Below are 24,980 nucleotides of genomic sequence, written 5' to 3'. Positions count from 1 at the left end.
TCACAGATAATTGGACCTGGGTTTACGCCAGCAATGATCCTGGTTCTGCAGGTACGATACTTGAAGATACTACTGCGGTCAAGCCCTCCCTCAGATATTTTGTGGTGCCTGTGTATAGTAGATATTACGGTAATGCAGTGCAAGAACAGAATTCAAAAATAAAAGCACCGACCTATGAACGCAATTTGCAATTTCACATTTATTCAGTCAGTCAGTCTTTTTAGAGGGCTTTAATTTTGAAATTCCACACCAGAACTTCCTGGTATTATCTGAGTGACACTGAGATGGAGCACTATCAGTCTGAAGTGAAATTATTCAGTGGAAACAGGTTGTTTTCCTTTAACGTAAATCTGAATTCATAAGGAAATAGTGGGCTTTAATTTTGAAATTCCTCATCAGACGCTCCTGACATCGTGTTCATTTTTACGTTGGACTAATTATTCACACAATTGAAATGCCAAGGCCTCCATCTTCTAAGGCTTCAGTGTGATCAGAATTACGATGGTAAAATGAATTAAGTGAATAAATAATCAATGAATGAATCCCCTAAATGCTCAATTAATTATTTAATAAACTAATCGACCAATCAATTCATTAACAGACTAACTGACTGACTGAATAAATGTGAAATTGCGTTCATAGTTCGGTGCTTTTATTTTGAATTCTGTTCTTGCGCTACGTTACAGTAATATCTACTGGGGGGTTTTCGGAGTGGAGGCGGGCTTGACCGCAGTGTCCAGACGTCCATCCATCAATCTGTCTGTGAGTGGTCTGCATCAGTGTGACTCTCACTGACTTCCTCAGGTGTCTCCTCCCTCCACGTGACTCATATGAAATGAGCTGGGCTCCGTAGCTTTCATCAATCACACAGACTGAGGTCCTGGACCGACCTGAAGCCTCCCTGACAGCTGCATACAGCGGTGAACTGAGCAGGAAGTGTTGAATCATGGAGAGCAGCGGACAGGGCTCACATCCTCCTTCTTCTTCTTCATGGAGTGAATGTTTTGTTATAAGGCGGATCCGCATGATGATCCCTGTCGGTTTCAAGACAGAAATTAAAGAGTTGTGTAAACTGGCCGGACCAGCGGTAAGTAGCCTGGGTCTGATGTCCTGTCAGTGTCCTGTCAGTACCGATCAATGAGCTCAGAAAGTTCAATTATCATTTTAAAGTCTTGTACTTCAGCTTACTTTTTACTCTACTAACTATATTACATACAATTTCTGCTACTTTATACTTCCACTCCACTACAGTACTTTTTACTCCATTACATTCAGGCTATTTAACAACTTTAGTTACTTTGCTTTTCTAAATTATTTTATTTAACAGCAATCAGCTGAAACACTGATTCTGATCATCTTCCAGGCCGATAATCAATAATAATCACTAACTCCTCCAACCCCTATACAGTATATACATACATGTACATATATGTATAATTTACTTTTACTTGTACCTGTGATACTTAAGTACATTTAATATCAGATACTTAAAGACTTTAACTTAAATACTATTTGTGTGGGTGACTTTCACTTTTACCAGGGTTAGGGTTAGTATGACTTTTGGATACTTTTTACAACACTGGTCGTATCATAAGATTCTATACTCGTAATAAGTATTTTAAAAGTATAAAAGTGTTACATTTACATTTACATTTAGGGCATTTAGCAGACGCTTTTGTCCAAAGTGACTTACAGTAAGTACATTTGTCACAAGAAAGAAACCACAACATATCACCTTTGATAAAGTAAGAATGAAAAAAAAATCATCTGAGCATAGCAGCTGTTATTTATCAAGGATACATTAAGAACCTAAGTGCTATGATTTAAGTGCTATTGGTAAGAACATACAAGTGCATATACGGTTTTTGTTTTTTGGTGGTGGTGGGGGGGTTGGTAGGTGAGAGGGAGTCACGCTATGCGGGGTCGAGTTGAAGTCTGAACAAGTGAGTCTTGAGTCTTTTGCAGAAGATGGCGAGTGACTCTGCTGTCCTGAATTTGGTCAGGAGTTCGTTCTACCACTGAGGCACCAGAACAGAGAAGAGTCATGACTTCACTGAGCAACCTTTGTTTGCTCTCAGCAATGGTGGTACCAGCCGGCCAGCTGATGTAGTGGAGTGAAGTGCTCATGCTGGGGTATGTGGTCTGACCAGTGTTTGGAGAAGGTTGGGTGCAGTTTTGTTGATGGCCTTGAAGGCCAGTACCATCGTCTTGAATCGGAATACGAGTTCAGTTTTATGAAGGTTGAGCTTGAGGTGATGCGCAGTTGTTCAAGCGGACATGCCAGACATTCCGAGATGTGCGTTGCAACGTGAGTGTCGGCGGATGGGGGAAAGAAAGGAACAGTTGGGTGTTGTCTGCATAACAGTGGTAAGAGAATCCATGTGATGTGATTGCAGAGCCTAGTGATCTAGTGTATAGTGAAAACAGAAGTGGTCCTAGTACTGAGCCTTGAGGGACACCAGTTTCCAAAAAGCAGGTATTGGAGAAGGAGCCATTCCACCTGACCTGAAAGGTGCGATTTGTCAGGTATGATGTGAACCAGGTTAGAGTAGAGTCAGCGATGCCAAGTTCTGTTACCATCTCCTGATTGTTTTCTCAATTAATCGATTGAGAGAAATGCCGTAACCATTTGCCGAACAAAACATATTTTATAGCCTAAGCTCTGCATATGTTTACATGCACAAATATTAATCTGTTAAGTAATCAGTAGCTACTGGAAGTTACTAATCAACTATTCAATATCTTTTTTTTGTCTCAGTGACTTTCCATTCATTTGTGCTTTTTTCCATCAGATGTTGTCCCAGCTCTTGATTTTTGGACTGAGTTTAATTAGTACTGTTTTCTGTGGCCATCTCGGGCGGATCGAGCTGGCAGGAGTGTCTTTGGCCTTAGCAGTAAGTAATGTATATTGATGTTCTTACAGGGAAAATTACCAGTTAGGCAACAGATCATGATCCACCAATGTTTGTGTCATCCTCAGGTTATTAATGTTACAGGTATATCTGTTGGAATTGGCTTGGCAGCAGCATGTGATACTCTAGTTTCTCAGGTATGAACCTGTCAGCGTTGTCTTTTAAAAAAGAAATAATAATAAAGATGATGACAAATAAGAAAATACTCTGGTTTCAGACCTTTGGGAGCAATAACCTCCTCGGAGTTGGGGTCGTTCTGCAGCGGGCGGTCCTCATTTTGTTACTGGCATGTTTTCCCTGCTGGGCGATCCTCATTAACACAGAACCCATTCTGCTGGCTGTCAAACAGGAACCAGCGGTGGCCAGGTCAGCTGTGTCAAAATTTACTTCTTCTCATGCTTTAGTTGTTTTTATTTTTCATTATTGCTGATAAAACCAGTATCACTCTTGTTGATATTGATGGAAATTCCCTCTCTAGGTTGGCTCAGCTGTACGTGAAGATCTTTATGCCAGCGCTTCCTGTGAGTATTTCAAACCTCAACATAAAACGGATGTTTTACTTGCTACACTTTGTCCAGTACATGCTGAGATAGGTCATTCTGAGTAATAACAGGTTCTGAAAAAAAAATACAAATTTATGTCTGTTGTGTCTGAATATATTCATTTTTAATAATGTCTTTTTGGCTCTTTCTAGGCTGCATTCATGTATTCATTACTCGCAAGATACCTGCAAAACCAGGTAAGTCCATAGCCTGTGATTTGCTTCCTGTTATCCACAAAAGTACAGTGGATCAAATATAAAGGAATATTCAGTCAGCCTTTGCATCTTAATGTGAATACACTGTATACTGTCCGAATTAAGATGGCAATGAACTTATAATACATGTGTGTGAAACCATAAACCTCCACTATGCCATCAAGTGATTCCCTTTAGATCTGTTAAACTTTAGAAAAAGTGCAATGTTTGAAACCCATATTGGCTCCTTACCAGGTGTCAACCATTGGTTAAAGATATAATATGTAACATTTCAGTATTGAAATGTCTAAAACCACTAGACCTTTGGTATAAAGCTACTACTCATGTGAGTGTATATTCACCCCAAACAGCCAGATTATATTACTGTACATTAGCCATTAGCTAATGAGCAACAGTATGCCTCAACGGTGTGTGTATCTGTGTGTTTGAATTCAGGTCAGTCTCTCAAGACATACACATATAGACTCATCTCTAGGAGAAGAACCGATCACAGTTGTAACAGAGCTTTTAAACAGGGTAGTATTGTCGAGTTTGTATAACATGGCGCAGTTAGTTATCTTACTTTGCATTCTATTACCTGTCCTTGAAAGAGAACAAAGTGCGAGCTACATCAAGCTACACAATTAATCTTAATGGTCATGCTGAACATACACAATATATCTGCTGTGTAAACAAGATGGTATCGAGTATAAATTAGTAAAAAGCCAAATGTGGTTACAAGTGGAAGAATACTTTGTGTATTATATGCGTTAAATCAGAGGTTAAAATATTAATCCAAAGAAATCATTAGTAAGGAAGTTTTCGTGTAAAATTGTAACCACAGTCACCAAACTGCTGCAGTCAGGTTGATAAATGGACACTTTTTAATCCCAAAAATTAAAAAGTAATCTTTGAGTTCTCCTCGGCTCCGGATCAGATCAGAATCGATTGTGACTATGGGTGTTGCCAGCTCTGCGCTTTCCACACACAACATTCAGCAAATGTCTTTTGCTTTGTTTTGATTGAGAGACCCCCAGCGGCAGAATTACACATTGTGAAAATGTGTATAAATCATACGTCTTTGTCTGCTGATGGGACGATGACACATTGGTGGGAAACCAGCCATCTTTATGTTCTAACCTTGCCAATGTCCAATAAGAATAACATGTGGCACTTCTCTTTCAGGGCATCATATGGCCTCAGGTAATCACAGGCGTTGTGGTTAATATTCTTAACGCACTTATCAACTACATTTTGCTTTACCAGTTAAATCTGGGAGTAGCGTGAGTATTGCCTATCTGACTCCATATGATTCTTTTAGTAACATCTTTATTGCTGTTATTACATAACCAGTATTGTCCACTTATATTGTCTTTACAGAGGTTCTGCAGTTGCCAACGGCCTTTCCGAGTTCTGCATGGCAGGAATTCTCTACGCTTATATCCTTTGGAAAGGTCTTCATAAGGCCACATGGGGAGGTGAGTACAACATTTGCATTTGAAGATAGTGACCCTGCATACTATATAATCAGTCTCCAAATGTTCCCTTAGCATGTGTTAATGAGTTACAGTGAAAAGTCAGAGAGGGATGCTTGTGGTTTAAAGCAACATTATGTAACTTTTTAACCTTAAAATGACAGGCTCAAAATCATGTTCATGGTACAGTGTCTTGTAACAGGGTGAATGGTGTCTCTGTCTCAGCCACTCTGCGCCCCTATCACTTGTTTCTGCACTATGTAACTTCAGTGAGAGGGTAGTATCAAAGCGTTACATACATGTTTACTTCAAGTTTTCAACACATAACATTGTTATGATGTAATGAGTTTTGTTTGTAGTTAGCACCTACATTACATCTGACAAACTGTTACAGACCTGGGATTTGTATTTACAACAGTGGTGTTGCACTCAGAAACTGTGGGAGGCGTCAAATCGCACAAAATGCCAATTTCTACATAATGTTGCTTTAATGAAGTTGTTCAAGAAACTCAGTTTTTGAAAAGATTAAGCAAAGTTTTAAAATAATAAATGTCAATTCACAGTAAGTGCACATTAATGAATATTAGTTAATGCAATAATAAGCATCCAGTAACACTTAATTAGCAGTTAACTAATACTGTATGACTAATACTATTACCAAAGGTGTTCATATTAACTAAGGTATTTATTTTTACATTATTATAATTTTTAATGATGATAGTAACCTTAACTAATATGGCAATAAGTATTAATTAACAGTTAAATGATACAATAATAAGCATTAAGTAACTGTTGACAAATGTCTCTTGTTAACATTTTTTAAGGGTTTGCATGTTAATTAGGTAACTAATATTAGTATATGGTTGCTAAAGGATTTAATAAACATGTATGTCATGAGGTTCACAGCTAAACCAATTGACTAACAGAAACCTGTTTATTTTTATAAATGTTTATTTAAGGGGAATGATTGTCCACTTATGACTTATTTTTGACCTATAAGTTATTGTGCATGTTACACTGTGTAAGCATCACTTAAACATAGTTGATAGCTGAATGATTTATTAATTCACTGACTGCCCACACAGGCTGGTCTAAAGAGTGCCTGCAGGACTGGAGCTCATTCATTCACTTGGCCATCCCCAGCATGGTCATGTTATGCGTTGAGTGGTGGATATATGAGATCGGAGGTTTTCTGGCAGGTAATGTCAACTTAGCCACTTTATGTTTTCAAAGCATTTGCATGAATTGAGGTTGGTCTGAAATCTAATGCCTGTTTTTGACAGGTCTAATCAGTGAGGTGGAACTTGGAGCTCAGTCAGTTGTATACCAGATGGGAACTATTGCATGCATGGTAACTTCCCCCCTGTGAAATAATCTTTCCTCTACCAGAAATTGAATATACATGAAATTGTTATAGTATGAAATTAATCATACAATGTACTGTATGTTAATTTTGTGCTTTTGTTGTCAGTTTCCTTTGGGTTTTAGTATAGCAGGAACAGTAAAAGTTGGAAATGCCTTGGGAGCTGGAGACACTGAGCAGGCCAAGCTGTCTGCTAAACTGTCAACATTCTGTGCAAGTCAGTTTGCTCTTAAACACTATTGTAAAGCTTTATGTTAATATCTCACAAATAATCTGTTCACCCCCATGACGATGGAAAAGTTGGGTCAAGTTTCGCCGTCTACAATACATTTCTGGAGCTACATAACAAAACAGCATTGCAGCATCTTCCAAACAACTGAAGGAGCTGGGGACCTTTTAGAAAAAACAACCAAAAAATATCAAATGGATCTATATATTAGAGCGAAATCCAAGTCTCCAAGATCCTAAATTAATTTGAAAAGACTTTATTTACACCCTTGCATGCTAACACATTTAGCATAGCAACTACAGTTAAGATTTCGGCTTAAAAGTAGAGTATGTAATTTCCGCCACTATGGGGCTCCCGCATCGAATTCTCCCCTGATCCAGACCTGTTTACCGACAGGAGGGGGGCTCTGAGATTACTTTTAAACCTTGTGGATGAGGAGACCTCTGTTGTCTGTATTTATGTCTCGTTACTCCATGTTGAATGCTGGCAGGAGCTGGATGGGAAATGTACTTTATTTCATGGAGATATTAAAGAGAGTAGAGGGGAAAAGAAGAGGAAGAATAGTGAGATGCTGATGAAGGTTCTCAGTCATCCAGGTCATGGTCACACTCTTCTTGTGTGCCATTGCTGGCTAGCGAATAAACAGAAATGATCCCGTGGTCAACCTGGCTTTGCTGATGGTTAATACACTACTACAGTTGTTTAGGAGAACACTGCACAACACTGTTTTGCTGTGAAGCTCCATTAATGTTTTGTAGACTACAAAACTTCACCCGACTTTCCATTGGTATGGGGATGAGTAGGTAATGACTGACTTTTCATTTTTGGGTAAACTGTTCCTTCAAGTTCTCGAACTGCTCCTGCAGAGCCACTCATTGGCCAACAATAGACCGGTCATTCTTTTTGTGAAATGTAGTGTATGTCAGTGCATTTACAGTAAAACATAAAGATGGATAATTAAGTGTGTTACTTTTTACCACAGTGTCGGCCTCTGTATGCTTGTCGATTGCCATTGGAAGCCTGAAAGACCATATCTCTTATGTCTTTACATATGATGAGTGAGTATAAGTCTAACATATGTTTTCTTTTCCGATGGTCAGAGAGAGTCAGTGTCAAGTCTCAGAGAGATAACAGGCGTCTTAAATGACCTTTTGCCATTAAGTCAGTCATTGCCAGTCCTACACAGTAAACAGTGAACTTTGCTACATAATCTGTTACATATTAACTCAAGGTAAATGATCTGACAGCTGAGCTCAGTCATGCTGAGATGCATTACATACTTAATGGCCAGTCAGTATTGCCATTAGTACTGCCAGTACTGACTGGCCATTATGTTACAGTACTCAAACGTAACACAAAAATCGAATGAAAGTGTCATTTCTCTCAGTGTCAAACAGTACATTTTGAGTCCCTCCTCTTTCAGACAAATCAGGGAAAGAGTTGCTGATGTCATCACTCTTTATGCCCTATTCATCCTCCTAGAGGCAGCAGGAGTGAGTACCTCTGCCATTAAGATCCCGTGACACACCCGTGTATTATTGCATCTCTGAAACGTGCTTGTTTTGGTCAAGTCTAACCAAGTCTTTGTCTCTTTGTGTGACTAGGTTGCCTTGGGTGGCGTTATTAGAGGAACAGGTAAACAGACAGTTGGAGCTGTTTGCAACATTGTGGGATATTATGGAATTGGTATTCCTATCGGAGTGTCGCTGATGTTTGCAGCCAAATTAGGGATCATGGGTAAGATTTACAGCAGAGATGTTTTTTTACCACTTATTTTAGTTACAGATCCACTACAGCATCAACACTACAGTCTCGCTATTCTTAAAGTAAGATGTAGAACTCTCCATTTCCCTCAGGTCTGTGGACAGGCCTGATTACCTGTGTGTTTCTGCAGTGCACATTTCTGATTTTCTATGTGACTAGATTAAACTGGAAGACAGTGACAGATGAGGTTAGTATTCAGAGGTAAATATTCCTATTCTAAATGGTATAAGGGAACTTCTTTATGGATACATGGTCACATTTTGTTTTTCTTCCAGGCTCAAATCAGAGCAGGAGTGCACGGGGTCTCCAAAGACACAAGTAAGAGAGTTTGTGCAGCAACTAAGGCAATTTATAATGCCACAGATGAAAAACATGATACATTCTTTTGCAGGAGCCAGTTTAAATGATAAAAAATGTAGTTTAATAGTGAATATGAAAAATGATACATGGAGCATCTTTTAAAAGGAAAAGTTCATCCAAAAATGTAATTCCAGGCATTATCTACTCAGCATCATGTCAATGGAAGATTGGGTGAATCGTCGTCATCCACAAAACATTTCTGCAGCAATAGAAAATAAAACATTGCAGCATTCTCCTTGTTACGCCCCTGGTCTAGGGGAACCCAAGACATAACATGATTTGTGTCTTCCCATTTTTTCCACTGCCAAGAAAGCCAGTGTCACAGAGGAGTCACGTTCAGAGTAGCATTTATTTTTCTTCAGAGGGGGAACAAGGCCAACACAACAAACAAAATAATCTGCTTACCCCTAACTTTCTGCCACAGATCAAAAATATAAACAAAAGGCAGAATCTCAGGGAGTGGAAGATTGGTGGAGAGAGAGATTGCAGTCAGCCGGCGATTCAAAAAGGGCTCCTCTCCTCCCTCTGACCAATCCTGTGTCAGCAATCAAGCTGAGCAAGCCAATCAGCAGGTCCAACCTGTTCACAATCAGAAACACACACACACTCAGAGAGAGACTGCTCACACACAACAATGAGGACAGATCAGCAGCAAATACAAACATAATAATGACTCAGGGTCATAACACTCCTAAACAACTGAAGCAGATGGGGACTTGTTTTAAAGACTAATTAAACAACAGATAAAAACAGAAAATGGCTCCAAGCTCGTCCAGCTTAATCCAAATTTCCGGAAGCCCTGAGATCCCATACTGATTTGAAGATATGTTATTTACTCATGTTTTTAAGCTGAAATCTGAGCTCAACTGTGCATCGAGAGTGTAAATAATTGTTTTTCAAATTGATTTGGATCTCAGGGCATCCAGAGAAGTAGATTACACTGGACAAGTAGTTTGGAGCCATTTTTTGTTTTTGTTTTTCTGGTTGTTCTTTAACGTTTCAAAACTAGTCCCCATATCAATCATTTGTTTAAGAGAATGTTGCAATGCTGTTTCACTGTGTTGCATCAGAATTGTTTTGTAGACTGCTAAACTTCACTGTACATCGACATGAGGCTGAGTAGATAACGCCTGGACTTTTGTTTTTGGATTGATGAAAGTGTGTGAAAAGGTCAGTATCACTCTGAAGCTCTTCCTTATTTTTCATAATGAGAGTATAACTTCTTTAACTCAGTGTCAGTGGGACTTTCTCACTTCTCAAACAGAACCCAAGTCATGGTCTCACTTCAGGTCTTTATTAATGCATCAAACTGAAAGTACACTTATACAACATGTGAATAACTTGTCAAAGAATAGCTAAATGTGAACAACTCATTGTCGACAAAAATATCAGCTAGAATATTTTAATTTTGAGGTCACAATTTAATATTTTCCATTAAAAACATTAGTCACATTTGCATATGTATGTCCAGGTCCCCAACCAGATGATGAAGGGTACTCACTCGACCAAACAGACACCCTTGACCTGGCTGAGACTGAGCGTGGATCAGCAGAAAATCCAGCGAAGAAGCAGCTCTCCGACAGGGAACTGGTGCTGCGTAGGGGCCTGGCTCTGGCTGTCATGCTATTTGTCCTGGCTGTTGGAATCATTATAAACCTGTTGATCACGAACTTGGTCACATGAACATGAAAAAAAGTCGATTGTATTCAGTGAAGTATCTCTCTATCTGCCAGTGCTCTGTGTGATGCAGATGCATGGCAGGATGTCACGGCAGGACATGCAGACAAAGGGAACAAGAGCAGGTGAACAGAAAGTACAAATGAAAGTGAAAATGATCTATGATGGATTCATCTCAATTCAAAATGTAACTCTAAGATTTTACAGTGAATCTGCCAATGATTTACTCTCAACCACATTCTGTCAAACTCAAGAGAGTTTGACAACATTTGTATTCAGTACATTAAACAGAAACATTGTGGTTATCTCGGACCGTCAAGGTCAATCTGTCTCTTCATTTGGGACCAGCGCAGTGGAGAACATTTGTTCAGGAGAATATGTAGTATTGATCCAGTCCGAAGTAAAGTTGGCCTCTGAAGGCTGAGCCTCTGGCTGGGGCACGAGGAAGTGCACGCTTGCTCCCACGGCCAGAAGACTAACTGCTGCAAACATAGTGAGGCCTCGCCTGAGGATGAGCTGTGTGGTGGAGAGACGGCCACCCTTCAGCTGCTGGACCCCATGTCCACCCTGCATCTCTGGGTTCCCATCATGGAACTCGGTGGTCACTGACATGTAGCCGTCCGCTGACTTGGGAAAAAGATTTGTTAGTCATATGGAAAGCAAACAGTGCAAAAACACGATAGAAGAATATACATTTCTATAAAAAGACTTTTAGATGAATTGTTGCTGATGTTAGGTTTAGCAGGCAGCTTACACTCCCATTACTTTCGGTCTGGCTGGCAGCATCTGACAGGGCAGCTGTGCTTAATAATGGCATGTTGGTGTTTCTCTGCGCTCGTTCCACAGCCTGCAATCAAGGAGAAACAACCAACTTCCAATTTCTCAAATTCCTGCATGCAACAAGACTTTTTTGAAAGCTCAGTTACTGATTCTGAAGAGAATCCAGCTTACCTCCTCTGTAATTCTCTCCCAGTTGAGCTTAAAAATGACAATGATGTAGAAAGTGGATTGTATAATGACACAAACGAGCAGTCCCAGCCAAAAACCTGCCGAGAAAAAGACCAATCACTCAGTCTGTCAATGCCACAGCTTCACATTAAAACTAAACAAAAACAAAGAATGTCCCTTCACGCAATTACCTAAAACTCTCAGTTTGGCACCAAACATTAAAGTAACACCCAGTGAAAGTCCTATGCCGTAGTATCCAATGAAATTGGCCACAGCTGGAATCTTCTGTTTGCCCGTGCCCAAGAAGATGCCCGTGCACACACACTAGGATGAAACAGACACATCTCTTATTATCATGCACTCCTGCTCCCTTGACCACCATGTGGTAACTAATTAATTGACTTTGATGGAAATCATTCTATTGCTTTTGATTGAATAATGCAAATATATTTGTTGTGCTAACAAGAAGAAACTGATGTAAGACTCACCACAAAACCATCAAAGAACTGAAGGAAACAGTAAGCAGTCATCAAGTGTGAGACCAGACCCACAATCTTCCTGAAATAAAGTTAAATAATTAAGCCTGAGGCAATATTTGTATGTAGCAACAACTTTAAATATCATAGAGAATCAAAGATATTAAATTGTGAGTGACTCACTTATCAGAGGTGAAGATGAAGCCAATCACTGATTTAGTAGAGCCGAGGACAAGACCTTCAACAACTGTCAAGCTACCTGGGAAAGAGAAGCTATGAATTACTGCCTGTGTTTAAATGCACACTAGTATCTTCTTTGAGTCTTTCGATCATATATTCGGGATGTGGTGTTTGCAGAGAACATAAAAAACTGGCTTTTTGGATTTTTGATCTGCTTCAGATGTTTCTTGGTTTCCATTAGCCAATATGTTCTGCACCAACAAACAATATTCAGAAACCAGTGCATGGTGTTTACATGCTACATTATCTTTTGGAGTCTCCAGGGACGGTAGCAAATCAGGGATTTCTCAAAGAGAGCGTTTACATGGGCATTAGTATCCTGGTTTTGGATCATATTCAGGAAATGCCCTCCAAAGGAAAAAGTTTGGGCACCCTTGCTGCATATGCATAAAACACAACCAGGATACTCCAAAAAATAGATCATAAGCAGGATACTAGTGTGCAATACAATATCTACAATACCAAAAAACTTTTTTTTTACTGACCTGCAACAGTAAGCGACAATTTGCTGGTGAGGATCGCCCTGGCAGTGTCTCCTGCACCGAGGGCGTTACCCACACGGGCACACGCTGCAGCTTGAACACCATAAGGGAACTATGGATTAAAAAAATGTACAAATAGGAAAAGATTATAATATATTCAGAATGCATGAAGAGCTTGCTCCTGATAATGTTTGAAAGCTAAATAGCAGCTTTAATTTGTGAAAGTTGTTTTTTTTAGCTAATCTGAGACATGTTTTACAGAAGCCTTGAGGGGCAAGTGAAGATTTTTGTTTATCTGGTGATTTATTTATTAAGTCTGATCTAAATTGTTTTCTCTCGTGTGTTTATGACTTGAGAACTAGAGAGAAAAGAAGTTTTGCCAGGATTATCTAAGATCTTTTCACATGAAGCCAACATTTTTTTTCCACATGTTTTCACAGATGGAAAAAAATAATAATAATTAAGGAACTTCGAAGATTATCCCTGCAAAACCTTTTTCCCACCAGTTCTCAAGTCATAAACACACAAGAGAAAACAATGTATTTACTTCCCCTCGGGGCTTCTGTAATGTTTGGAGAAGACTTCTGGAGTAAGAATGTGAAGCTCTACCATGTAGGTGATGAAAGCCACCATTATCACAGCATGTTGGGCTGCCAGCTCATCTTCACTCAGCATTCCTGATCATCACAGACAGAGAAGAAACAACATTCATGACTCACACTTTGTCTATGGTTTTATCAAATAAAAAGGCTTACCGATACCATATATTTAGATTACCTGCAAAGAATCCACCAAATTCATAAACCCACCACTCAAAGCACCTCATTAATACACTGGGAATGGCCAGCTTCATGAAGGAGCCCCACTCCTGCAGTGATTCTACAGACCAGCCTGCAGGGGGAGAGAGAAACTCATTTATGTAGAGAGAATGAACAAAGTGGTCCCTGAGATCACGAGGTCGCAACAAACATCTCCTAAATATAACTATCCCTCACCTCCCCATGTTGTTTCATGGAGCCTCTTCCACCGAATGTAAGCAAACAGAAAAGCACAGCTGTAGATGTGAGTGAGAGTGTTGGCTGCTGCAGATCCACTGTAAGACATGCACACAGACATGTTCATATGAGCATGTGTAACCGTTTAATCCAGATTTAAAATGCTGTACTGAGACATGTGAGTATACCTACCTAACACCCAGATCCAGCCAGTAAAGAAAGATGTAGTTTGTCAGCACGTTTGCAATGTTTGCCAAGGCAGCAGTGTACATCTGAGGCAGTATTATACCCTGAGTACACAAACAACAGATGATGTGATTACTGCCACCTCTCCCATAAGTTTATAAAATTCACAAGATGATACACAGTGGGATCATCACAGATAATTGGACCTGGGTTTAGGCCAGCAATGCACCTGGTTCTGCAGGTACGATACTTGAAGATACTGCAGAAACATTACCTGCAGAGAAAGATCGTTTGATAAGCTGTTTTTTTCATGTATTAACAGCTTATTGTGCAGAAGAAACAACATAATAACTAAAAATGTGAAGAAGTGACACATAAAAGTGAGAGAAAAACTCACTGGTACAGCCGGTAGGAAGGCTGTAATATACGTCTGGGCTATTCTGAAATCAAGACACTGTGTTCAGTTCAAATTAAAGACAAACAAACAGGGTAATAAACACTTATTAACTTAATCTTATATCATTTTAGTACCAGCTGCCTTAAGCAATATTTCTATAAATCAAAGTGACTCTGAGTTATGCAAATTCTCTTGTAGTGAAGAAGCTTTTTAGCCTTTGTTAGGCCATTATTTTATCACTCTCACATTTACTGCACAGTCTTACACCAATCAGCCCTAACATTAAAACCACTGATCGTTGTTATTCACTGAGGTTAAGTGAATAACAATGATCATGTCGTCTCAATCAAATGTTCTTCCTTAGAAACTTTGGGTACTGGCATTCATGTGGATGCTACTTGATATGCACCACCCACCAACACCATTGCAGACCAAGAACCTCATGGCACCAGCGCTTCCTGATGGCAATGGCCTCCCCAGCAGGACAACGCTCCCTGCCACACCAGAAAACTTCTCAGGAATGGCCCGAGGAACATGACAAATAGCTCAAGGTGTTGACCTGGCCTCCAAACTCCCAGATCCCAATCAAATCGAGTATTCATGGGACGTCCCTGAACAAGTGCGATCAATGGAGGCCAAATGACTGATCAGACTTGTCTCTGACCCATCAAGGCATGGACACAAGACCTCTGGGGTCATCCTGTTGTTTCTGGCAGATTCTTTGAATTCTGTAGGCTGCGAGGTGGGGCCTCCATGAATCGGACCTGTTAAGGGATGTCCCATGGACTCTCGACTGTGTTGGGAGCAGGTCAATTTGGAGGGCAGGTCAATGCCTTGAACTCTTTGTCACATTCCTCGAGCCATTGCTGTGCAGTTTTTTGCAGTGGGGCAGGGCACACTGTCCTGCTGTGGGGGACATGGCCCTCAGGCAACATCATTACCATGTACTCATTACTTGGTTTGCAACAGTGTCTGAGATGGTGGTTTGCATCAAGCAGCATCCACATGAATGCCAGGACCCAAGGTTTCCCAGCAGAACCTTGCATTGTAATGAGATTATTATTGTAATTCACTTCACTCGTCAGTGGTTTTAACGTTCTGGCTGATCAGTGTACATTAATTATCAAATCATGTACCCTGCAGCAGCAGCAGGCAGCAATGCTTACATACACTCTGATAACCCCTCTCTAGTCTGCCTGCCCAAAACCAAACATGTAATAAAGCTGGTGAGTATCTGCTGAAGGTACGTCTTGCAAGTCAAAAGCTAAAGCACAGAGTGTCAAAACCCTTTATATGAAGCCACATTAAAGGTATAATTTGCAGAAAATGGCCAGAATTCAAAGGGAGCGCCAAAAATATAGGAGGCAACAACTGCTGCCCTTTTTAACCATCCTTGGCTGTAGTTTGATCTTGTTACAGTATGGAGGCGATTTACAGATGATTTACTCTGACCAGGACTATGACTCCGGAGATGAAACGTGAATTCAGAGTCCGTACAGGAATATAAATGTAAGTGTATTTCCTCTCTTGAGTTTTTACAGAAAGTTGTAAAATGTAGCAAACACGCTCCTCGCAAACTTTTCCCAGCTGATACTACAAATGCTATCAGACTTCGCCTTTTGCCAGAACAAAGTGGTATTATGAGACAACACTGTTGTTCTTGAACATAATGTTGATGTTACTACAATTCTTGCCACTTTGTAATAAATATATGTATGTATATAAATTATTTGATATAGACTTCAACAATCAGTAAAGGTCATCTGATCACTATTTGCAATACAGCTTCTCTCTTTGTGCTAAATCTGCTGGGACCAGATTGGTGGTGTTTGTTTTGGTCAAGACACATCACTGGTGGTATTACTGCATGCTTATTTACCTGGCCACCTCGGGGTTCTGGCCCAGGCACAACAGGATGGCCTGAGCGTTAATGAGGAGACCCCAGCAGGGCAGACAGAACATCAGCAGGATGATGATGCCCTGCTGAAGGATCACTCCCACCCGCTGCAGGTTCTTACCGCCAAATGTCTGCACGACATAATTAACATTTTAGAAAGGAGGGCAGTGATAAACGACAAGAGTTAATCTAAAAAATCTCTAATGGATTATATTATATCAAAAAAAATGTCTTCACACCTGAGACACCAAAGTATCACATGCCAGTGCCAGACCAAATCCTGTTGCAGCAGTGGTAACATTAATGGCCTAAAATGAAAGAGACACAGGTGAATGAGTCTATAATATTTCTATGACTCATACAAGTAAATGTACTATATATTATTCAATTCCTTTCCCCCCTTGATTGTGAGAGAATTATTCATGCTGTGCTGGTGTGTATATAGTTGTCATATTTCATTTTCAGCATACAGGTGACCACTTACAGCACAAGCTAATCCATAACCAGCCATCACTTCATTTCCCAGTCGGCCACAGAACATCGTAACCACAAATGGAAGCAGGTAATTGAGGAGTCGAGAGAGCAGCTAGAAAGACAAACATCGACAGTGGTGCAGTTGATACAGCTACCAGCTCATAGATAATATATATTGTAAATCACAATAAACACAAGTTGCAATTAATTATCATGACACTGAGACTTTGTCTCAGCAAATACGTTACCACACTGTCATCACTTTGGCCAGTTGCAGCCACTGTTTGAATCCTGCCAAATACTGTGTACTGTGTTAGGTCTATTGAGTCTCAGAATCTAAAGTCTGGTTTCCTGACATCGTAACCTTTCCTTTGGCAAAGAAAGAGCGTCATCAATCTTCTGTTGTATAAATCAGCTTTTCTGCAAGGACAGCCTCAATCCACAATATTCCTTGCAGGGTATGAAACAGAGCCAGTCCTTACCAGAGGCCCTGTCATCCTCAGGATGTGGTACAGCTCCTCTCTGTGGGCCAGGGGAACCCTGTGGCGCACCCACCTACAGCGGAAAAGCTTGTCACTGTACTCCTCCATGTCTGCAGCATGAGATGTCAATGCAGATCCTCTCTACTTAAGTGTCTCTCTTTTCTCTCATGAACTTATCTCAGTTGCTCTCCGGGATGTTGAGGAGGATGAACACTTACTGTGGTCACAGCTGTCCTGGAACTAAGCCAAGGCCAGCTGAAACAAGCATGATTGTGAAAAACAACAACAAGAAGAAATTCAAACTCTGAATTTTTATGTTTACAATATTTAATGAGGTAATAATAAGACTCAGAAATGTTAATGTTTTCCATAACTAAATAAACAAGCTGTTCCCAGAGGAAAATAAGGTCTCAGAACACTGTTTGAAGCTAGAAAGGTGGCAGGGTCCGCCATATATAAACAAAGTAAAACAGTATGAAATTGTTTCATATGAAATTGATTTATTCAGCCATGAAAACAAAGACAGTTTGTTTATTTAGTTTGTTTAGGCATAAAAAATTCAGTCAGTGAAGATCTTTCTCTTCTGATTAAAATTTCTTCCCCAAAACTACATGAAGCACCTTCATCTTTGTTCTAATACAGAGTGTGAAACTGATGTGCTGCACAGAGTTCATTGCTTAAACTCTAATTTAAGCCCTAATTGAGTTTTTACATGCTCAGCGTAATTCAATCTTTGAACGTTTGTGAATTTGAGGGGGGAAATCAAGGCATTCAAAAATAGACATAAATAGACATGAGTCATTGAAAGTGCTTGTATTTATATATTTTGGGCAAAAATATAAATTGATGTTCTTTTGAGATACTTTTACTTCACATTTTGTTGCGCTGTCTGTATGTGTGACACAGTTTCCATCTTTAATTGTTGTCTGTTAGCTTCTGTAAAGCCTGCTAGGTCTCTTTCCAAAAACTGTTAGTGTTATAATTGTAATTAATCTTGATCTGTGTCTCAACCGTTGATGTGTTGGATCTTTAAACTTGAGGGAATTGAGCCTGGAAAGTCATTGAAAAGTTCATGAATTTTACGTTTAAGAAGGTGCTGGAACCCTGAACTCTGCTTAATTCTAGCATATAAGCATTTAGTACTCAAAGAAAACAACCACTGAATACAAATACACAGAAATGTTTATCTCACAAAACCACATTTCTTTATTCAATAAAAGTTCTGAGTTATACTTATAAATGCTCTAAAGAGCCCGCAAACTATTCTTCACTTGAGTAAAACATTTATCGAGCAGAGTTACAGATCAACATGACACCAGTGCAGATGAGATAAACAATGCTGATGATAAAACAATAAAAGAATCATTCATTCACTTAAACTTTCCATCAAATCTGCCACCATTTGTTCACTTTCTGCCAACAATAATGAGTGAACGAGAGTCTAAAATTCAATGTTTTTTACGACACTGAACACGAACAATGCTTTCATTATCAAGGCTCTCAGGGTTACCCCGACTCTTCATTTGGGAGCAGCACAGTGGAGAAAATTTGATCAGGACTATATGTAGTATTGATCCAGTCCGAAGTAAAGTTGGCCTCTGAAGTCTCTGGCAAGGGCACGAGGAAGTGCACGCTTGTTCCCAGGGCTAGAAGAGCAACTGCTGCAAACATAGTGAGGCCTCGCCTGAGGATGAGCTGTGTGATGGAGAGATGGCCTCCCTTCAGCTGCTGTCCACCCTGCGTCTCATGGCCCTCGGCGCTCACTGACATGTAGCCGTCCACTGACTTGGGAAAACACATTTCCAATTACTTTATTTTTAAAATAACAGCTTTAAAATCATGTTGATGGTACAGTGTCTTGTAACGGAGTGAATGGTGTCTCTGTCTCAGCCACTCCGCCCCCCTATCATTTGTTTCTGTACTGTGTAACCTCAGTGAGAGGGTAGGATCACAGCGTTACATAGATGTTTACTTCCACGTACAAGTTTTCAACACATAACGTTGTTATGACATTTATGACGATTTGTATTGACAACAGTGATGTTGTTGTCTAGGTAATGTGGCTTTATAGGAACATTTCAGCCAAAAATGGAAACTCTTTTTCATTTCGTCGTCCACAAAACATTTCTGAAGCCTCAAAACAAAACAGCGTTGCAGCATTATCCTAAACAACTGAAGTAGATGGGGACTACGTAAGAATATGAAAAAAAAGTCTCTGATAGCTGCAAAATCCCAGATTGATTTGAAAAGACGTTATTCAAACTTTTGAGCTTGCGCAGCCACTTCACACAGGGGCTGCACTAGCACTTTTTCTGTAGCTTAGCAGCTAAAGTGAAGATTAACAAAAGGGTGTCAGTAATGTCTTTTCGAATCAGTTTGGGATCTCAGGGCCTCTCTAGACTTGGAATGTGTACAAACTGAATGGAGCCATTTATTGGTTGTTGTTTTTTTACAGTTCAAAACAAGTCGCCATCTACTTTTAACTGTTTGGAGGAGAATGCTGCAACGCTATTTTGCTGTGAAGATCCAGAAATGTTTTGTAGACTTCATAGAGGGGATTAGGTAATGACTGAATATTCATTTTTGGGTAAATTGTTCCTTTTAGTCATATGGAGAGTCATCAAATTACATAGAAAACAAAATAGAATGATCCATTGCTAACAGTGTGAAGCACGCTATGAAAGGTCATTTAGTTATGAGAGTAACAGGCCACTTACATTTCCATTACTTACTGTCTGGTCAACCGCTGTGCTTAATAATGCCATGTGCGTCTTTTTCTGAGCTCGTTTCACAGCCTGCAAACAAACAAAAGTGTTACTGCCAATTCCTCCGTATTCGTATACTTAACAGATAGTTATTGAGATGTGCCAGATTCGTCTCAGCGCTTCAAACAAACCAGTTCTGTCAGTGTACGTGAACAGCTGGTTCCATGCACGATCCTGAATGTTAGATTAGCCAGTAGCTCACCTCCTCTGTCATTCTCTTCCAGTTCAGCTTGAAGATGACAATGATGTAGAAGGTGGATTGTACGACGACACAAATGAGCAGTCCCAGCCAAAAACCTGCGGAGAGGAAGACAAATGAGTCTGTCGAGGGCACAGCAGGCTTCATTTATAATAACCTGCTCTTCCTGCGTGTCATTTATAATGTCTCTGAAAGTAAAAAAAACAGGGCCATTTCATGCAATTACCTAAAACTCTCAGTTTTGCGACAAACATTAGAGTAACACTCAGTGAAAGTCCTATGCAGTAGTATCCAATGAAATTGGCCACAGCTGGAATCTTCTGTTTGCCTGTGCCCAAGAAGATGCCTGTGCACACACACTATCATGGGGAAAAACAAATTTCATAACTGACATAAATGACTTGCTTCTGGCATCATACTGCAAATAGATTTTGCTTGTAAACTCACCACAAGACCATCAAAGAACTGAAGGAAACAGTAAGCATTCATCAGATGAGAAACCAGACCCACGATCTTCCTGAAATGATCATTAAGATTGTGTCTTTGCATGTAGCAGTTGTGCTTTTTAATGTCTACAGCATAAAGTTACCGAAACGTTAATGCAGCTGGAGAGACTCACTCATCAGAGGTGAACATGTAGCCAATCACTGTCTTAGTAGAGCCAAGCACAAGACCTTCAACAATTGCAAAGCTACCTAGAAGAGAGGAGCTGTGAACTCTGTCAAACAGTAGAAAATCAAACATGTAATGATGTTCTCAATATAGGCCACCACAACATGTTTCTAGCTGACCTGCAAGAGTGAGCGACATCTTGCTGGTGAGGATCGCCCTGGCGGTGTCTCCTGCACCGAGGGCGTTTCCAACACGGGCACACGCTGCAGCTTGGATACCGAGAGGGAACTATGGATTTATCATTTAACAAATAAAAATACACTGAGAATACATTCAGGATATACTTTTTCATAAGCAAAAGTTCATTTTAGTATGTTTAACTAATCTGAGATGTGTGCAGAGTTCAGTAAGTACCATGTAGGTGATGAAAGCCACCATTATCACAGCATGTTGGGCTGCCAGCTCATCTTCACTCAGCATTCCTGATCATCACAGACAGAGAAGAAAGAAGTCACGACTCAGAGTCAGTAACACATGCTGGTTTGATAAAATCAATGGGCTCAACTAAGACAGTTCTGCCCTGTTCATTGGGGCTGGTTCAATTTAAAAATGTAAGTTCAACTGCTGCCTTAAATATTTCAGTTAGCTTAGTTAGCTGTATTATCCTAAAACAAATAAAACATGTACATTTTCATTAACTAAATGAGAAAAAAATGTTAATTTGACTTTTATTACAGTGTCAGAACAGGCTCAATATGATTATGAACATAATTGGATTACCTGCAAAAAATCCCCCAAACTCATAAACCCACCACTCGAAACATGTCATTAACACACTGGGAATGGCCAGTTTCATGTAGGAGCCCCACTCCTGCAGCGATTCTACAGACCAGCCTGCAGGGGGAGAGAGAAACTCATTTATGTAGTGTGACAAAGATGGAGGGTGGACAGAGTGATGCATGAAAACATAAGGAAACCATGAATATTAAATCCCTCACCTCCCCATGTTGTTACATGGAGCTTCTTCCACCAAATCCAAGCAAACATAAAACCACAGATGTAAATCTGTGACAGAGTATTGGCCGCAGCAGATCCACTGTAAGACGAGCACACAGATATCAGTGTGGAAATGTTTTATTCAGAATTAAAATGAGAAGTGTGAGTACACCTACCTAACACCCAGATCCAGCCAGTAAAGAAAGATGTAGTTCGTCAGCACGTTTGCAATGTTTGCCAAGGCAGCAGTGTACATCTGAGGCAGTATTATACCCTGAGTACACAAACAACAGATGATGTGAGTGAGTGCCACTTATACCTTTCCCATCAGAAATGTAATTATGTTAATGAAGACGACATGTTTTGATTTCCGGATATAAAAGAGCTGTGTACAGGACACAAGGGCACCTGGTTCTGCAGATAAGACACCTGAAGCCCGTGTAAAAACATTGCCTATGAGAGAAAAATAGATAAAAAACTCTTCATGTTAAGGTTCGAGGGAGCAGTTTCTCTAGACATCACTGACAATGAATTGAATTTGCACATGAAGGTGGGAGAACAACTCACTGGTACAGCTGGTAGGAAGGCTGTAATATACAGCTGGGCTATTCTGAAATCAAGAAGCTGTATTCAGCGCCAAGAAAATGATAATTTAAGGTAATATATGCTGTTCAGTGTCAGTAAGTTCAACCTCATTTACTTCAATGCCACTAGAAAATGTATTCATGGCAAGAAAAGTTTGCCTTTCAGGAGAAGAAGTTATTGTGTAGTCTGAGCAACCTTGAAGAAATATGCTGCTCCTAAAACGCCTCATCAGTAGTCCTGCTACATCACACTGCGTCACCGTGTCACACGTTTGTTTAACCTATGCCTATATTCACGGTAGAGGCGAAGCTAACTTGAAGTCGAAAACATGACAGAGCCGACCGGAGACGCGGTGAGCGGTTCTGGCTCAGGCGTGTGTGAGCTGGCCAATCAGAGGAGGCTGGATAGTTGGGAAAGGGGTCCTTAAAGAGACAGGAGCCAAAACAGAGCATCTCAGACACTGCAGCACTGGACAGTATGAGAAAACGGATGGGTTTCTTGAGCATTAAAAACTATTTTAGTAGTAACCAAAATAAAATTATGAACCTGAAAATGAACATAATATGTCTCCTTTAAATAATACAGTGTGTGTGACTACTACTACCATAGAAATATAGACTTAACACAGAATTCATAAAAGTCATTTCATCAATATTTGAAATCCAGATTCTCTGTTTATGCTGAATCTGTTCAGTGAATCTGTGGGGACAAGAGTGGCATTTGTTGCCGTGTTTGTTAATGTAGGGACACATCACTGGTGGTAATAGCAGTAGTATTACTGCATAGTTGGTGCTGTTAGTTACCTGGCCACGTTAGGGTCCTGTCCCATGCACAACAGGATAGCCTCAGCATTAATGAGGAGACCCCAGCAGGGCAGGCAGAACAACAGCAGGATGATGATGCCCCGCTGAAGGATCACTCCCACCCGCAGCAGGTTCTTACCACCAAATGTCTGCACGACAGCACAGACGATCTTAATCATTACAGAACAGAGAGCAATAAACAGTTTTTACCTGGAGTCTGGGATATTATATTATATACCTGAGACACCAAAGTATCACATGCCAGTCCCAGACCACATCCTGTTGCTGCAGTGGTGACATTTATAGTCTGAAAAGCATATGAAACATACTTGAATGAGTGTGATATTCTCAAGGATTCTGATGTAACCACTATTTCTATGACTCATACCAGTAAATGTCCTATATATTGATTAAATCATCAGGGTTTTAGAGAGAACCATAAAAGCTATGCAGAGTTTATAGTCGAAACATCGTATTTTCTCCCTTGAAATTACATCTCCAGCCATCATTTTTCGAGCATCCACAAGTCTGTAGAGCATACAGGTGACCACTTACAGCAGAAGCTAGTCCATACCCAGCCATCACATCATTTCCCAGACGCCCACAGAACATCGTAACCACAAATGGAAGCAGGTAAGTGAGGATTCGAGAGAGAAGCTAGAAAGACAAACATAAAGAGTTGATACAGCTACCGGTCGTCAGGATTAAATGTTAGCAGTTAACGTTTCTGCAAACCACAGATACGTCCAAGGTTGACACTTGTACCTAATGTGGCATATCACGTTCACATTATATGCTTATTAGCTGACCTACACGTCAAGAGGTGCAGAGGATGGAGGTGGCATTATTACAGCAAACAAGGCTGTTCGAGTCACACCAGTGCAGATTTGTAGGGACACCTAGGGACTTTTCTAGCTATTTTTGTTTACGACAAAACCAGCTATTTTTTATGGCAAATTGAACCATCTCCACCTGTGATCGTGACGACCAAAACAAGTATTTTTAACCTAAACCATGATGTTTTACGAACCGTAACCAAGTGGTTATTGTGCCTAAATCTAAGCAGAGTATAAACACAGCATTGTGGCAAGAGAGAAATAGAAAATTTTACCTAAACAGACGGAAAGTTGCAACATAAAGGTGGTTTAGCAGAAACGTTACTTCTGGCGGTTGGGTTGGTAAATCGCAGTAAACACAATTTGGAATTGATTAGCGTGGCTCTTTTTGCAAACAAGCTCATCAATTTGGCAGGTTGCAGCCACTGTTTGAAACCTGGCAGCTTCAGGTTGACTGGTTTCTGCTTCTATAGCTCAGACACAGGGTCAACTTTCCTGACATTTGAAACAAAACACTTTTATCAGTCTTCATCAACAAAGAAAGACCAGATGAAGCAAGGGTATGAAACAGAGCCAGTCCTTACCAGAGGCCCTGTCATCCTCAGGATGTGGTACAGCTCCTCTCTGTGGGCCAGGGGAACCCTGTGGCGCACCCACCTGCAGCAGAAAAGCCTGTCACTGTAGTCCCTCATGTCTGCAGGATCAGATGCTAATGAAGGTTGTTCCACTGAAGCGTCGCTCCTTTCTGTTTACAGTATCTTTGATGCTCTTGGGGGACAGAAGTCACCACTCTTGTCTTCAGTATTTCAACATCTCAAATGGTTACTAATTAATTTAGTTGAGGTCTGTTTAACAAATTGCATCTCAGGTTGAGACTGTGGGAAAAAACACAATATTATGTAAAGGTGTAACATGGTACAGAGTTCATTTTATGAGTTACTATTTAATGCAATGTTCTCTAGGTGGATACAAGAGGTTCACATAGATGACATTTACAATTTAATTACACATTCAGTTAAAATGTAATTTTGCGTTCCATTGGATTCACTGAGTGAATAATTATATGTGCCAATAGTTCCCACTTCAGGAAG

The 24,980-nt window shown here is 40.2% G+C and overlaps 3 protein-coding genes across 3 annotated transcripts; 1 reads left to right on the top strand and 2 right to left on the bottom strand.

Annotated features, from left to right (window-relative positions):
* Positions 1–779: 779 nt before the first annotated feature.
* On the top strand, positions 780–10,821 carry LOC141008153 (multidrug and toxin extrusion protein 1-like). Its single transcript, XM_073480403.1, has 17 exons — positions 780–1,087; positions 2,793–2,894; positions 2,981–3,049; positions 3,130–3,278; positions 3,391–3,433; positions 3,607–3,651; positions 4,834–4,931; positions 5,029–5,126; positions 6,209–6,322; positions 6,407–6,474; positions 6,595–6,703; positions 7,698–7,773; positions 8,139–8,208; positions 8,320–8,452; positions 8,572–8,666; positions 8,755–8,797; positions 10,311–10,821. The coding sequence occupies exons 1-17, from the start codon at positions 947–949 to the stop codon at positions 10,520–10,522; spliced, it is 1,665 nt and encodes a 554-aa protein (XP_073336504.1). The 5' UTR covers positions 780–946; the 3' UTR covers positions 10,523–10,821.
* On the bottom strand, positions 10,813–17,222 carry LOC141008174 (multidrug and toxin extrusion protein 1-like). The gene is made up of 17 exons (XM_073480425.1): positions 17,094–17,222; positions 16,622–16,723; positions 16,377–16,445; positions 16,120–16,268; positions 14,241–14,283; positions 14,073–14,117; positions 13,850–13,947; positions 13,658–13,755; positions 13,440–13,553; positions 13,272–13,339; positions 12,666–12,774; positions 12,124–12,199; positions 11,953–12,022; positions 11,656–11,788; positions 11,468–11,562; positions 11,271–11,363; positions 10,813–11,143 (listed from the first exon to the last, which is right to left on the bottom strand). The coding sequence occupies exons 1-17, from the start codon at positions 17,199–17,201 to the stop codon at positions 10,838–10,840; spliced, it is 1,776 nt and encodes a 591-aa protein (XP_073336526.1). The 5' UTR covers positions 17,202–17,222; the 3' UTR covers positions 10,813–10,837.
* Positions 17,223–18,599: 1,377 nt separating this feature from the next.
* LOC141012500 (multidrug and toxin extrusion protein 1-like) lies at positions 18,600–24,581 on the bottom strand. The gene is made up of 17 exons (XM_073486004.1): positions 24,474–24,581; positions 23,609–23,710; positions 23,292–23,360; positions 23,054–23,202; positions 22,233–22,275; positions 22,074–22,118; positions 21,842–21,939; positions 21,668–21,765; positions 21,450–21,563; positions 21,084–21,151; positions 20,849–20,957; positions 20,677–20,752; positions 20,505–20,574; positions 20,284–20,416; positions 20,061–20,155; positions 19,811–19,888; positions 18,600–18,878 (listed from the first exon to the last, which is right to left on the bottom strand). The coding sequence occupies exons 1-17, from the start codon at positions 24,579–24,581 to the stop codon at positions 18,600–18,602; spliced, it is 1,734 nt and encodes a 577-aa protein (XP_073342105.1).
* Between the last annotated feature and the right edge of the window lie 399 nt (positions 24,582–24,980).

Source organism: Pagrus major, chromosome 2 (genome assembly GCF_040436345.1).
Source record: "Pagrus major chromosome 2, Pma_NU_1.0".
In the NCBI taxonomy this organism is placed as follows: Eukaryota; Metazoa; Chordata; class Actinopteri; order Spariformes; family Sparidae; genus Pagrus; species Pagrus major.
The sequence above is the reverse complement of the archived record's forward strand: the minus strand, read 5'-3'. Positions and strand labels throughout refer to the sequence as shown.